The sequence below is a fragment of the Tinamus guttatus genome, unplaced genomic scaffold (genome assembly GCF_059628265.1).
Source record: "Tinamus guttatus ecotype Peru unplaced genomic scaffold, ASM5962826v1 Tinamus_guttatus_pri_ptg000420l, whole genome shotgun sequence".
Lineage (NCBI taxonomy): Eukaryota > Metazoa > Chordata > Aves > Tinamiformes > Tinamidae > Tinamus > Tinamus guttatus.
Genome location: NW_028288954.1, coordinates 579,430 through 594,636, shown reverse-complemented (window position 1 = coordinate 594,636; position 15,207 = coordinate 579,430). Strand labels below are relative to the sequence as shown.

General features: G+C 54.6%; 1 protein-coding gene across 1 annotated transcript in view; it reads right to left on the bottom strand.

Annotated features, from left to right (window-relative positions):
* Positions 1 to 14,091: 14,091 nt before the first annotated feature.
* The window catches only part of LOC148593292 (uncharacterized), a 28,067-nt gene continuing 26,951 nt past the window's right edge, over positions 14,092 to 15,207 (bottom strand). Inside the window, exons 5-6 of the mRNA XM_088531467.1 lie at positions 14,806 to 14,875; positions 14,092 to 14,114 (exon numbers count right to left, since the gene is read on the bottom strand). Coding sequence (XP_088387593.1) covers positions 14,092 to 14,114; positions 14,806 to 14,875 — 93 coding nt within the window. The remainder of the gene's footprint in view (positions 14,115 to 14,805; positions 14,876 to 15,207) is intronic.

Below are 15,207 nucleotides of genomic sequence, written 5' to 3'. Positions count from 1 at the left end.
GCAGCCGCTGCGTGGCACAAGGGGGCTCGTGCACTGGGTGAGGAGGGGGCTGCTGCTGGGGCTGCCCCTTCCCTCCTCGCTGGGCATCCAGGCCCCAGGGCTGAACATGGCGCGGGGGTGGAGGGGACATCAGCTCTGCACCTTTGGCACTTGGAAACAGAGAGGACCCAGCATTTCTTCAACACCAGACATCAGCAAGGGTAAATAGCTGGAGGGGAAATCTGGGCACCATGGACAAGGGGGATCAATAGGATAGGGCAGCTCTGGGCACCCCCTCTGCACACCCGCCCACACAGCTCACTTAGCAACTCCCTTGGGTCGTGGGGACAGGTGACAGGCTCCATGCTTACCTGGGGAGCAGGGCCTGCAGCCAGGGGAGAAACTGCTGCTTTTGCTTCCTGCAGCAGAGATTCCTCAGCTCCTCTGGGCATTGCTGGCTCAACAGAGGGGCTCTCCACCTCACCAGGTCCCTCACTGGCAGCCTCTGCTTGTTTGATGTCGGGCAAGGAAGGCACCTTCTCGAGATCCATCTCCCTTTCTGCAAATAGGCTGCGCAGACTGGGTCTGATCCATGGCAAGGAGCTGCTTTCCTCTACCTCCTCCATTTGAAGAAGCTCTTCGTCAGCATCCTCCTCCTCATCACTCTGCTCAGCTATTTCATCCAGGTCTCTCCTCCAGGTTTCAATGTTCTGCTTGGGGGCATGAGCATAGAGGCGCTCCAGCACCTCCCACTTGCCCTTGGCATCCTTAAGGAGCTCCACTTGCGTGATCTCTGGTTTCCATAGATTAGGGAAGGAGTTTCTGGCAAGGAGCTAGGAGGAGAGAGGCAGAATTTGTGAAGGGAGCTTCTTTTCCCAACAGGAACGGTCTCCTGGGGCTCCTTCCGCCACTGCTGGGACAACCCGGCTGTCACAGCGTGGCACCGGGGCCGGCCCCAGCACCGGGAGGGCTCCCAGCTGGCCCAGCCCTCCCTTGCACTCACCTCCTTGGGTCTCACATTGAGGGATCCTGACACTGACAGGGAGAAACGCTCCCCATGGCCCTCCTCTTCCTCGCCCTGGCTCTCCTGCAGGCTCTGCTCCTTCCTCAGGAAAGTGACTTCCCGGATCTGGGCCAAGCTCTGCCCCGTGCGGGCCAGGCAGCTCCTGTCCAGCTCCTCCAGCGCCTCCGTCTTGATGCTGAGCACCCCCAGGTACCGCGCGGTGTTGTCTTCGTGCACACGCAGCGGCCTTCCTTGCACGTGGCAGGTGATGCCCACAGGCTGTTGTTTCGGGTCCTGCCGTGCCGGTGCTCCTTGTGGTGTCCCTGTCCCACTATCCTTGCCTGGGGAAGCTGGTGTCCCAGCCCTGCTGACCTCCCTTTCTCCCCCTTGAGTGCAGGGATACGGCCCTTCCTCAGCTGCAGGGGCTCTTCCTTGGTCGCACTCCATGGTCTGGAGCAGCCACGAGCTTGCCTGTGTGCCTTGATCGACGGTGTGTGCCAAGGCATCAGGCTGTGCTGGCTGCTGGCTGGCTCCAGGGCTCGCATCATCAGGATGGCTCAAGGGGGCAGACCCCAGCCCCACGCCTGCGTCCTCCAGACCCACAGCAGGTGATGTGGGGCCATGCGGGACAGGCCCCTGGCTCTCACACCTCAGCTCCATGCCAGTTTCTCCATCAATGCTCTGAATGAGGCTGACAGGCTCAGGTGGGAAGGGCGATGGGGATTCCAGTGGGGCCATTTCACTGCAGCACCCGGCAGTGACGTCTTGTGCAGAGCTGGGTGGCACCACTGCAATGGAGGAGCTGCTGAGTCCAGCCTCCTCCGAAACACCTTCAGCTGCCATCGCACCCTGCTCGGGATCATCCGGGGCAGAAGAGGCCACTTCATCTTCAGGATTTGCCCTGGCAGGCATTTGCTGTTCAGGAGGAATAGTCTGTGTTCCCGGGACAAAGGAGGAGCTTCCCGAGAGCTGCTGGCTTTTCAGGGAAAGATTTGTCCTCTCACGACCCCCTTGCAACATCCTGGCTTCTCCCACTGATGATGCTGAGGACTCAGGCCTAGATCGAGGCAAGAACTGCACATGCTCCTGAGTTTCCTGGGTGAAAGCATGGGTCTCCCACTTGGGTCTTTGAAGTGGAGGCAAGGCCAGACACGATGCCTTTAGCTTCTGTTCTTCCCTTCTCTTCCCTGAGTCCAGAGCCATCCCAGCACCAGGAACAGGTGGGAAGCGTTCCCTGGCAGCACTTTTGCTGGAATCTCTAGTCACCGTCTCCAACGCCACGTTCATTCTCCCCAGGACTCTCCTGGCCACCTCTTCCTTGTCCAGGACAAAGGCCCTGCCTTTGGGAGAAGACCTGCAGGACATTTCCAGAGCAGGCAGCTTGGTGTGACTTGCAGACCCTGCTGGTTTCACTGCAGAGTCCTCCAGGCCTCCCTGTGCCTGCCAAGCTGCCTTGGCTGGGAGAGGTGGGAAGCTGGGCACATCTGATGTCCCCGATCTTGTCCTGCCAGTCAGTGTCCTGCTGTATCCCAAAGTAGCCTTCTTTACAAGGCTGGAGGAGGGATGCAGATCTTGCACTGTGCAGGAGACATCACTGGCCGTGTCCTCCACGACCTGCAATCGAAGCCCACCACTAAGACCAGGTTACTGGTGTTCTTTTCCCTCCCTCCATGCTTCCCAGATGGACGCTTGGCTGTCACCACCGCTCAGCTCTGTACCTGTGCGATGCTGTGTTGGGAGCAGTGTGAGCCCTGAGGGCCGGGCAGTGGCGGCAGCCGGTCCCTTTGGTGGGACGAAGCTGGGGTCCATCTGCGCTGCACTGGTGCGGGCAGCTCCTGCTGGCCCACCTGTGGGGAGAAGGAGGCCCGTGATTGGGGCACTTGTGTTGGTACGAGCAGCTCCTAAGCACAGGAAACCCCAGCCTGGCGTCAAAGGGAACCTCCTGGCTGAGCACAATGCGGCTGTGCGTGGCCTGGACCTGCTCTCTGCCCTCAGCACAGAGCTCATGGGGTTCACATGGGCCTTGGAGCATCCAGATCATGGAATCATTATATTTGGGAAAGATTTTCAAAACCATCAAGGCCAACTGTAAACCCTTCAGCACCATGCCTGCTATACATATTCCTACATGCCTCATCTACACGTTTCTTGAACACTGCTAGGAACAGTGACTCCACCACTTCCCTGGGCAGCCTCTTCCAATGCTTTACAATTCTTTCCATGTGGAAAGTTTTCCTAATATCTAACCAGTTCCTCTCCTGGTGCAACCTGAAGCCATTTCTTCTTTTCCTATCAGTATTTTAGAGATCAGCCTCCCCTCACTGCACCCTCCTTTCAGGTAGTTGTAGAGAGCCATAAGGACACCCCTGAGCCTCTCTTCTCCACACTAAATAACCCCAGCTCCCTCAGCCGCTCCTCATAAGGTCTGTGCTCCAGAGCCTTCACCAGCTTCATTGCCCTTTGGAAATATTCCAGCACCTCAACGTTTTTCCCATGCCGAAATCTGAATACAGTATTCAAGGTGCGTCCTCACTGGCACCGAATACAGTGGGAGAGTGTAGGTCAGGCTGCTTTTCCCACGCCCAGGAATACAAGTCCCCTCACTGGAGGAGCTCCTGCCCCACTATCATGACCCAGGGCTCCTTCCTCGCCATCCTCGTGCTCTCCATGCGGGTCTTGTCCTTGCCTCCCACCTCCCCCTCCAGCCCCACCACTCACCTCACTCATGCTCTCTTGTGCACTGGAATTCCTTTTCATGGATGAGGAGCAGGCTTTACCCTGCTGTTCCTTCTCCATGTCTAGGAACCTCTCTGAGGATCTCTCACACGGCCACCAAGGGGAGTTGCTCCCTGCTGGTTGCGCCGCTCTCCTCAGAGTGAAGACCCCAGCAGGGACACGGTCACCTTAGGGACTGCCCCATCACAGTGGCCTGTGGGCACGATGTCACCCCCATCACAAAGCCCTGGGAGTCGCCATGGCGACACCAGGCACCACGTCATTTCCTCCTCTCCCCACTCCTGAGCAGGTCTCTGGGGCGCAGGATGAGTTGTCCTCTCCACAGCTCTGCGCTCCCCTGGGCTGCCCCTCGTCAGGTGCTCCATAGCAGACACCCACCATGAGGCCACCCTGTTGCTCTGCCCCCCATCCTCGCCCCTGCGCTCTCAATTGCCTCTTGGTTCACCACAAGGCAGAGCTCCCTGCATCCCACTGCTCCCTCCCTGCGCTTCTCTTTCCCACATCACCTCGTGGCTATTCCTTGCCATCCCAGGCCATCGCTTCCTCACTCTTTTTGGAGTCCCCCTCCTCCCTGATTTGCTCCCACTTTGAGGCTCTCCTCACCAGGGTGGCCACCTGCTCGACCATCAGGTCAGCACATGAGAACAGACACGTTTTACACCCCCTCAGTTCCATGTGGTGCCAACCCCCAACCGGCCACCACGAAAACACAAAACACTTGGGACTCTTGTGCTTAGGTTCCTGACATGGGCTTGTTTCCACCCACACTCATTTACCACTGCAGAACTTCCTGCCCTGTGGGTGCAGCATTGAGTGGCAAGAGTGGAGAAGGGAGTTAATACCATTTATTAATTGCAATCAATATGTAAAGAAATCGTTCCTGTCCCCATCTAGGTGCCCTGCCTAGCTAAGAGACATTAGCTATCATCTTAATATGTAAGAAATCGTTATAGTTTTTATTGATATATACAGGGTTTTTAACGAGGTTCTATAAGTGGAAATGAGTGGGAAGAATACAGCAAGTGTTGGCGAACAGTTAAAGGAAGAGAAAGAAGGGAAAGCATGGGAAAATTACTAAAAGCATAGGGAAAAGTTCAAAGGTGTGGCAAATGAGCGCAAGAGTTGGAAAATAATAGATGGCAAATGTAAGCATTGGAAAAAATTGAAATGGCAGGAAGAAGTGCAAAAACACTGGTGAAGTGTCAAGATCGTGGAAAATAGGGAAAAACATGGGTAAGGAATGATAGTGTAGGAATATGGTCAAAAGTGTGGGAATGGTTACAAAAGTGGAAAGAGTGTGAAGTGATGGGGAAAAAAAGGAAAGTGCAAAAAGAACTCTGAGAGCTCAATAATATCGAGAAAGCATGGGAAAAGAAGGAGAGGTTGGGTAAAAGACGAAAGGGTAGGAAAACCATCACAAGTGTGGAAAAATGGTCACAAGCATAAGAGGGAATATTTGTGAAAGAGAAGGAAAAAAAAGTCAAAGCATGGGAAAATTATCAAAGTAGAGGAAAATGTGGGAAGCAGTGGCAAAGTGTAAGAGTACTGGTGAAAATGAATCTGTGGGGAGAACATCCAAAGCAGGAGAAAAATAGACTGTGTGTGAAGCCCTGTGGAAGGGTCCAGGGTCCCCCACATCTCCAGCGTGCCCTTGCCCTCAGAAGGCGTCTGCCCCCAGGGAGGAGGGACGCTCCTGCCTTCTTGTCACCGCCAGGTGCCTGCAATGTGCCCCTGCTCTGCTGCCTGTTGCTGAGGGTCCCCAAGGCAGCCCCACTGTCTGCAGACCCCTCTCCTACCATGGAGCAGGCCTGCCTGCGCGTGCCTGGAGACCCCAGCAAGGCTGCGCATGGAGGTGAAGGTGTCACTGTCCTCGATCAAAGTCAGGAGGCTGCCCAGGGGCAGGCAAATCTCCACCTTCCTGTTATAGAATCCCTCTAAGACTGCGCATGCACACATTCCAGAAGGGGGTCTCATTCCTCAATGTGGTGGCCCTGCTTTCCTCATCCTTCTCATTCTCACAGTGACTTTGGCCTTCAAACTTTCTTAGACAGCATTTTGTAGTTAGGCTGGCAGCAAAGCAGCCTGAACAGCAGTTCTTGTTTCTCCTGAGCTAGCAAACTTTGTTTGTTTGGATAACATGTAACTGCTATGTGCTTTCTGTTCTTCCTCAGAGATCTGGGTGTTACAATCTTCCTTTGTTGGTGGCCTCTGCTGAGCATTATCAAAGTTGAGTATTGTTCCTCCATCCCCAGCCCCAGCACCGTCATTCTCACCCAGGCCAGGAGGAGGGCAGGCCTCAGGAGAAACAGAGCTGGGCTGTGCAGAAAGAATGGCAGGAGCAGGCTTTACCTTGGGACCTGTGACAGAGGTGAACCAATCTCCAGGAAGGAAAAGATGCCAGCGAACAAGTCCCTTGGCCTGAGTTCACAGCCTGAGGTCATCATTGGCCCCAGTCCCATTCACGTCATCTAGGGGTGTGAAGAGTTTCAAGAGAGGGAGAGCTAGAAGGTTTTAAGGGTGCGGAGACCTTGGGGTGATGTGCCTCTCTCATTGATGAAGTAAGCTTGGCTGTAGACTGTTAGGACTTGGCTGAAGGACAGTGGTGGGATCCAGACATGTGGGCACTGTTAAGAAACCTGAGTGCCCAAAACCACTTGAAAGGGACACATTTACCCTGTAGGTCACAGGGTGCATCTGCAAGAGACACGTGGCTGTGCTGGATGCCCCAGACATCCAGCATGGCCTGTTTCTGTGTCAGTGAATCAAGTGCCTGAACAGAATGAGATGAATTGTTTCAATGTCAGCATCTGCTCGTGTCTCAGCTTCCTAGTGAGTAGAGCTCTGGTAGCAGTGGGCATCTGATAACATTTTGGGGGACCAAAGCAATTCCATACAGGCTCCCAATATATGCTCTAGAAGAAAGTAGATATGGCGATCACAGCAATCAGACACTGGCACATGCCTTCAACCACCTCTGACCCTTCCAAAGTCACCAAGGGTTTGTGTGTGTGCAGCTGACACCCACCCTGAACGACCAGTGATTGGGAGCATAGAGCAGGACCTCCCATCCAGGCATCCCTGCTGTGCTCACTTCAGCTTGGGCAAGGGGAATCCCACCTGCTGTGTGTTTCTGTGGAGCTCACCACAGAATACCATGGCAGCCCAGGGTCTTCTAAACCAGCCTGAGAATCCCAAACTGGGTGACATCAACCAATACCTGAACATTGGGAAAGTGAGCTCTATTCTTGTATTCATTTATCTTGCCTAGCTAAGAGTTGGGAAGAGGGGCTTCCTGAGTGGGACACTTTTAGCTCTTCCAAGTAACCATGCTCTGATGAAACAAACTACAGTGCTGACACCAGTCTTTCCTAGTGTTTAGAGAGGGATAATCAGGGAGTATTTTGGTTGACTACAGTGCACATTTCCCAGGAGGAGGGAGCATGAGGGACAGAGAAATTGGTGAGTTCAGCCGGGCCTCTGCTCCTGAGCGGGGCCAGGCTCCTGGGACAGAGGCAGCTCATGGCAGCCTAGCAGCACTGCCCAGAGACAGCCGAGTGCAGGAGCAGCTCCTGTGCCAAGAGCAGCAGGGCTGCGGGCACTGCCTGCTGCTGCGGACAGCAGAGGAGAGAAGGCAGCAAGAGAGGAATGGCAGTGTGGAGCGGGAGGACAGAGCAGAGCTCACTGAAGGAAGAAATCTTCACAAGCCCTTGTGTGGTAAGTGTCTGCAGGGCAATGCTGCTGAGGTTCCTGGAGGGATCTTCTGAGCCCATCCCGCCCATGACTGATAGGACTTGTCTCTCTCCTGGAGCATCCAGGCCATGGCAGGAGAAGGAGCTGATTCAGCTCAGGGATTCCCTGATGCACCTTCACAGGGCAGGGCATGCTGCTCCTTTCTTCCAGGTATTGCTGCAGGGGTGTCAAGTGCTGGGTGTGCACATAGGTCTCCTCAGGTTTCTGAATCAGAGCAGCATCCCTGCACCCGAGGGAGCACCCTGGGCAGTGACTCTGCTGCCTGCAAGGGTCAGTGCTGCACAGAGAAGCTCTGACAGGGCTGGCTCCCAATCAGCCAGGATCATCTTCCTGTTGACACTGTGCTGCCTCGGTCAACTCTGCTCACCTTGTTCATGTACAGGACATGTCCCAAGAGTCTTTTCAAGAGGAAGATCAAGAGAAGGGCTACTTCCAAGGGCAGGAACTTTCCTCTTCCTGTCTGCAATTTCCGTTATCTCCCTAACTGCTGCAGGCAGAAAAGAGGAGTATATTCGGTTTTGCCAAGGAAGTGGGACTCAACCCTTCTCTCTCAGAGATCAGTAGGTCTGTGAGAAACTTTATAGAGCCTCTTCCACCCACCTTAGTTTGCAGACAGCATCAGCATCGCCTTTGTGCAATTTATTTTAGTTGCTCCATCAAGTGCCTGCACAGCGATGCCCCAGCCATCAGGGACTGCTGTGGGCAGCAGAGATGGTCAGGGAAGGAGAGGGAAGTGCCCACCATGATGGGAGGATGGATTTGGGGAAGTCATGCTCAGTCCTTCCAATGCAGTCACCTTCCTCTGAGCAAGCCCTGCCACGTCTCCTCTGCCACCCAGCAGCCTCTCTGCCCTCACAGCCTTGGGGTCCAGGGTATCAGCCCACTCCACTACAGCCAGATCCCTGGCAAAGGACAGGGGCATCCCTCCTGCTATGGGCACATTTCCTGCTGCCCAATATAGGGGCTTCAGATGCAGGGTCTGCAATGTCACCATCTGCGAGGTAGCATGCTCACATAGGTGAGGTAAGGGTATTCCTGAGTGCCCCTCTGCCCATCTTCCCTTTCTCCCCTTGGCAGAAGGATCGCAGGATTGCTCCTTGTTTCCCCTACTGTTCTACTCTTGGGCTCCTTGGGGTTGCAGAGTTTTCAGATGCAGTTCAGACACCTACCCTGCAAGCTGTGGAAGAGAGGAATATGCATGGGAGTGAGGCGTCTCCAGTCCCCTCTAACCTGTGCAACTCCAGGAAATGCAGCCCATGGGTTTAGGAACTGAGCTAACTCTCCCTTAAGCAGAGTCCATCTTCAATGCAACTTCATTTGACCCTTTTGTTGTAATGTCTTAACAGACTTGGAAGTGCCCTCAGGAGGGACATTGCTGCCTCCTGACATCTCTGTGATGTCCAGGAGACCTCTGAAGAATCTGTTACAGAGACTGAGAGTATGAAAAAACGGTTTGGAAACTGCATATGGGCAGGTGAAAAGAGCCCTGCATATTCTTGGCTAGAACCAAAGCTTGGAGACCTCCCTCAGGTGCCCTGAGAAAGAGAGAGAAGTTGGAGATCGGAGGTTTTGAAACTGGACTTGTCTGCTCTTAGGAGGGGCTGGGTTCTTTCTAGGGCAACTGATTAGGGTGATCATCATGCACCTCAATGAGGTTTGGGCACAGAACAGCTGCAATCAAGGCTAATAGGCAGAGGAGCTCTCCTCACTCTGCATAACGTGACTATAAATCCATTTTCGCATGATTCCCAGTAGAAACACTGAAAATTTCTGCCTCTGAGGAACACTCTGCAGAGGTGAGAGGAGCATCCCAAAGAAAATACATGTCAAAATAAATGTTAAAAATCCCCAAATTGTGCTCTTAATACACGTTCATTAGAAGTGGTGCTGTAGATACTGAAAAGCCCTTTTATATATCAGGGGGATTTCACCTGAAAAAATGTGAATCTCAGAGCTCATCACCCCTCTTGTCCCCTTCCCACTACTGTAGAGCTGGACAGACATCTCTGGAGCCCATGAGGAGATGCCCCTGCTCCTCATAGCACATTCAGCCACCCCACACTGAGGCTCAAGGAAGGGAGCTGCACAAAGATCTCCATGAAGAGAGGCAATATGGTCAGTGTATTACAACTGGAACAAGTTGGGAGATATTTAACTTTAAAAATCTGGGATAACTGCTCAATATCTTTTCTTTTTTGAACAATCCACAAAGCTTGGAGAGAGTGAAATGTCCAACAGCAGCTCCCTCAACGAGTTCCTCCTCCTGCCATTTGCAGACACACGGGAGCTGCAGCTCTTGCACTTCTTGCTCTTCCTGGGCATCTACCTGGCTGCCTTCCTGGCCAATGGCCTCATCATCACAGCCGTAGCCTGCGACCACCGCCTCCACACCCCCATGTACTTCTTCCTCCTCAACCTCTCCCTCCTTGACCTGGGCTCCATCTCCACGACTGTTCCCAAATCCATGCACAATTCCCTGTGGAACACCAGGGCCATTTCCTATTCGGAATGTGCTGCCCAGATATTTTTCATGGCCTTCTTGTTTGGAGGAGCGGTTTTGGTCCTCACAGTCATGGCCTATGACCGCTATGTTGCCATCTGCAGACCCCTGCACTATGGGACACTTATGGACAGCAGAGTTTGTGTCAGAATGGCAGCAGCTGCCTGGGCATCTAATTTTCTCAATGCTCTCCTGCACACTGGGACCACATTTTCCCTACCCCTCTGCCAAGGCAATGTGGTGAAGCAGTTCTTCTGTGAGATCCCCCAGATCCTCAAGCTCTCCTGCTCACACTCCTACCTCAGGGAAGTTGGGCTTCTTGTTGTTAGTACCTCTTTAGTCTTTGTGTGTTTTGTTTTCATTGTGGTGTCCTACGTGCAGATCTTCAGAGCTGTGCTGAGTATCCCGTCAGCGCAGGGTCAGCACAAAGCCTTTTCCATGTGCCTCCCACACCTGGCCGTGGTCTCCCTGTTTGTCATTACTGTATTGTTTGCCTACCTGAAGCCCCCCTCCATCTCCTCCCCACTTCTAGATATGGTTGTGTCCATTCTGTACTCTGTGGTGCCTCCAGCCCTGAATCCCCTCATCTACAGCATGAGGAACAAGGAGCTCAAGGAGGCACTGAAGAAACTCATCCAGCGGCTACAAGGTCAGTGGTAAAAACTGTTTCATTCACTCACCAGGATATCTGGCATCGAGGATGTATTTTATCCATTTCTTTCTTTTTTACTTCTCTTTTACACCCATATTAAAATAATAAATAATAAAATAAAATACCTCGTTTTTGTCACGACTGCACAGGAACCTCTCATTTAACACATAGACCATGATAAAGCAGGAAGCGAGGCTTCCCCCTTCACTAGCAGAGAGGGGGGATTCTCTGAGCCGCTTCTTTGAGCTCCCTTGGATGTGCCCAGTGTAGGGAGGAGAGTTTCCCTCTGCAGCGTCTTTTCCAGTGCTGACACCAAGGGACGTCTGGGGTACAGAGTCATGGTGGGAAAAGGGCAGGTGGGGTGAGACCAGGGGTCCAGTGTTGTTTAGGAGATCTCAGTTCTCGTGGCTATGGTTAGAGTGTCATCTCAAATCTCTCTAATATGAGAGAAATGACAACCAAGTGTCAGCACAGGTTTCCATGGTTCCATGTAAAGCTCCAACACACAAAACTGAACATGAATGAATTGAAGGAAAGTCTAGAGGCAGCCTTTCCATGGCAGTTCATCTTTCCTGAAAACACATTCCAGGAGGGCAGCAGGACTTTCTCTATTTAGAGTTGGCCTCCTCATTTCTGTGCTGTCCTTCCACGCTTTATTCTGCAGATATGGCCCAGGAACTCTCATAACCTGGTAGAGATAGGTTGTTTTTCTTTGTACCCTGGAAGAACAGGAAGCACCAGTCCTTTGGCACAGCTGGACTCCAGAATAACATTTCCACAATAAAAGAGGATCTGCCCTATGATGGTCCTGAATCTGGCCTCTCTTTAGAAACTGGAATCAAAATATATGCCCAAGAGTGTGCAACCACAAATGGGCCTGCTCTTCTGCTTGTGAACTCTATGAGATCCAGGGGATGACCTCAGCATTCCAGGGTGATCTGTTAGCCTCAATCTAGGGTTCATCTCTCAGTGACCACTGCAGATAGGCAATGGTCTCTGCATTGCCTGTGCCAGGCTGCCCCACACGTGACTGTGCTGATGAGAGAACCCCCAGGGGATCTCCAGGCACAGGGTTTCCCTGGGAGTGGGCACTGAGTGCAGCTTTAACGAAACAGGGATGACTCACAGTGCAGGGACCAAAAGGTAGAGCACTAAACCCAGGTGCACATGGGGAAAGGAGGGCTCTGCAATCCCCAGAGAGGCAGTGGGGACCCAGGAGGCCCAGGGAAGGGGCAGTGGAGGGCGATTCCTGCACCCGCAGTGAAACACCACAGCCTGGAGCTAGTGGCCACACAAAGATATCTCCTGCCATTGCAATATTGTGGGGCACTCTGAGTACCGTCAGACCTCAGCCACCAGTATCAGTGGCCACAAGGGCACACTGATGGCTCATGGTCAATTTGTTGCCAACCACAATTCACAGGTCCCTTTTTGTGGAGCTGCTCTCCAACAGGTCAACCCCCAGCCTGTCCAGGTGCATGGGGTTATTCCTCCCTAGCTGCAAGACCCTGCACTTGCCCATGTTGAACTTCAAGAGGTTCCTCTACCCCCAACCTTCCAGGCTGTCCAGGTCCCTCTTAAAGCCTGCACAGACCTCTGGGCTGTCAGCCATTCTTCCCACTTTTCTATCCTCAGAAAACTTGCTGAGGGTGCGCTCTGTCCCTTCAGGTCGCTGATTAATAAACTGAACAGGTTTTGACTGACTCCTGATACCAATAGTTGCAGGTCTCCAACCAGGCTCTGTGCTACTGATCACAACCCTAAAGCCTAAACCCCAAACCCAGCTGCTCACATGGAGGTGACCTCACAGGTGCAAACCCCACCACATCCCTGCTGCTGCCTGTGGCCTTCAGAGACAGCAGCTTCCTCAAACCCCTTCCCCACACAGGAACCACTGCTGCCCTCTCAGCTCCTCTCACCACAGAGACCCCCCACCCACCGCCCACGCCTGCCTGCCTGCTGCCGGCCAATCAGGCACTCACAAAGACATGACGTCACAGCGCCATCCCGCCCAGCTCTCTGGCCCTGCCCTCCAGGGCAGCAATGGCCTCCCCAGCCCTTCCCCGCCAGGAGCCCAGCCCGGGCTCAGCAGCTGCTCCGCGGAGATGATCTCAGCAGCGCAGAGCCCCGCAGGGCCCGGCTGCTGCCCAATGAGGCGCTGCGGGAGCGGTGACCTCACAGTCACCAGCCAGAGCCAGCCCTGCTGCTGCCCAATCAGCTCTGCCCGCAGCAGGGACCTCCCAAGCAGCAGCCACGCCCTCTCCCTGCAGCTGGCCTATCAGGGGCTGCGGCAGCAGTGACCTCCTCGTGCCCAGCGCAGCCATTGGCTGTGAGGCCCTGCGGGTCTCCTGGCTGTGCTGGGGGCTGTGCGGGGATGGGGCAGGGAGGGGAGCCCAGCTGGAGTGGAGGGATGTTCTTCCTTTTCCAACATGCCCCCACTCCTCGCCCTGTTGAAAGGGGCTCCCAGTGCGGCCCTGCTGCCTCCTGTCCCCACTACATGCCATAGAGCTGCTGCAAAGAGCAGCCATGGGGTGTGTGGGAGCAGCGCTCAGGAGCAACAAGGACCCACCGGAAAACGAGGGTCTTCACCCATGTCACCAGGGAGACTTCCCTGTGGTGGGGCACGTCCCAGTGTGTCCTCTGGGGCTCAGTAGGTCACTGCCATGGAGGTGGACGAGGCAGGGGGAGAACAGAGACGTTTCCCTCTGTCTCCTGGAAGCAGCCACCTCCCACCAGTGATGTTATTTTCCAAAACTGCTCTTCCTCGTCTTGGACCTTAAGTGCTCCTTGTACTTTTCAGTGTACTTTTCCCTGGGACTTGGGATCCTCTTCTGGAGGTCTGCACAGCCCTGGAACCCTGGATCTCGGTGGACTAGATGATATCTGGAGGCCCCTTCCAACCTCAACCATTCTGTGATCTCCTGCATTTTTGACCCTGGACATCTCAGGACATGGCCACACACTGCAGTGCTGCTGCCTGGGCTTGGTGCAAAGCCTGTAAGGTGGTGCAGTGCTGCAGGATCTGCATTTTGATTCAACCAGCATTTTGTGAGATGACCATCTCCCTGCTCTGCAGCTGATGAAGTTGAAGAACATCCCCACAACTTCCCTTTATGCTCTTCCTCATCTCTGCAGAATCCTGGATACAGTCTTACAGAACAGAAGACACACCCATCTGGAATTCTGTCAGAAATGTGACTTTCCACATCACTGCCAAAGGAAGGACTTCTTTGGGTTGCTCATTTAAGTCTGGGGCACCTCATTCATGATGCTGTGGAGCCCAGCTCTGCGTCTTGGGGCCTTGGCCCTTTCTCACCCATCTCTTGTGTGTCTACCCAAGGTCTTCACCATTCCCCAAGGCCATGGGAAATGTTGATTTAGGGAGTACATGTGAAGCTCTGACACTCTGTGGAGCTGAAGATGTCATGGAGACTGTCTGGGATGTGGCTTTGTCCCCATGCGTACTCCTGCTCACCTGAGGATCCAGGACATCTCTGGGAAGAGCCAACAGGAGAGTTCAGGTCCCTTGGAGCCAGATATTTTCAGTCATAGGATCCCTCTACGGACTCCAGTGAATAATGTCACCCGCAGAAGGGTGTTTTATGGGAGCTCACAAGGATACTCAATGAACGGGGCTCTGGGCCAAAGGACAAAGTGTATTTACCACACACAAACTAAACAACAGGCATGTGCAGTAGTACTGTTTCAGCTCTCCAAAATATGTCTGCAAGCTTTTATTTGCTCCCTTTTTAGATTTCTCCTGGAGTAACAGAACTGTAGGACACGGTGCGGCCGCGCTGCTGTAGCCGCCCGCAGAGCATCCCCGTCGCTCTGGCTCTCTGCTCGGCGCCGGCCCCGTCTCAGGGCAGCTCTCAGTGCCCCGCGGCTCGGCAGCAGCAGAAGGCTCTGCGCAGGGCTCGCAGTGCTGTCCTGAGCCGCCCCAGCCGTCGCGCAGGAGCCGCAGCAGACGGGAGGGCGCTGGTGCCTGTGGGGGAAGGAGAGCTGTGGTCGAGGGGCTGTGCAGGGCAGGGCGAGCGCCTGCCTGTCCCCTCACCCAGGACTTTCCCGAGGCTCCTGGCCTGGGCATGGCAGTCCCAGGGCGCTGCCTGCTGCCGGCCTCAGTGCCGATCGCTGTCCCAGCACGGGCTTGCCATGCCCAGGAGGGCTCTGCCCTCGACTCCATACCTGCCTCTACCTCTGGCGAGTGCCTGAAGGAAGACGCTGGCATCTCCTGCTCCTGTGGCTCGGGGGCAGCCTGCGTGGGGAGAGCGAGGACACAGAGCCGTGTGGTATGAGCTGGCCATGCTCAGGGTGCTGCTGCCCGGGATGTCCGGGGAAAGGGTTTGGTGCGGGGGCTGCTGCGAACGGCCGCGAGTCCCCAGGGGAGGGAGCGGCGGCTGTTCCAGCAAGGGGACAAGGTTGTCTTGGGGCTGAGGCAGCAGGGCTGCGGTGCGGGCCCCGACGGGCGGCGGGAGCGGAGGCGGCCGGGGTGTGACACAAGGGGGCCGGGCGGGTGGGTGTGGAAGGGGCTGCTGCTGGGGCTGCCCCTTCCCTCCTGGCTTCATATCCGTGCCCCAGGATGCAGGG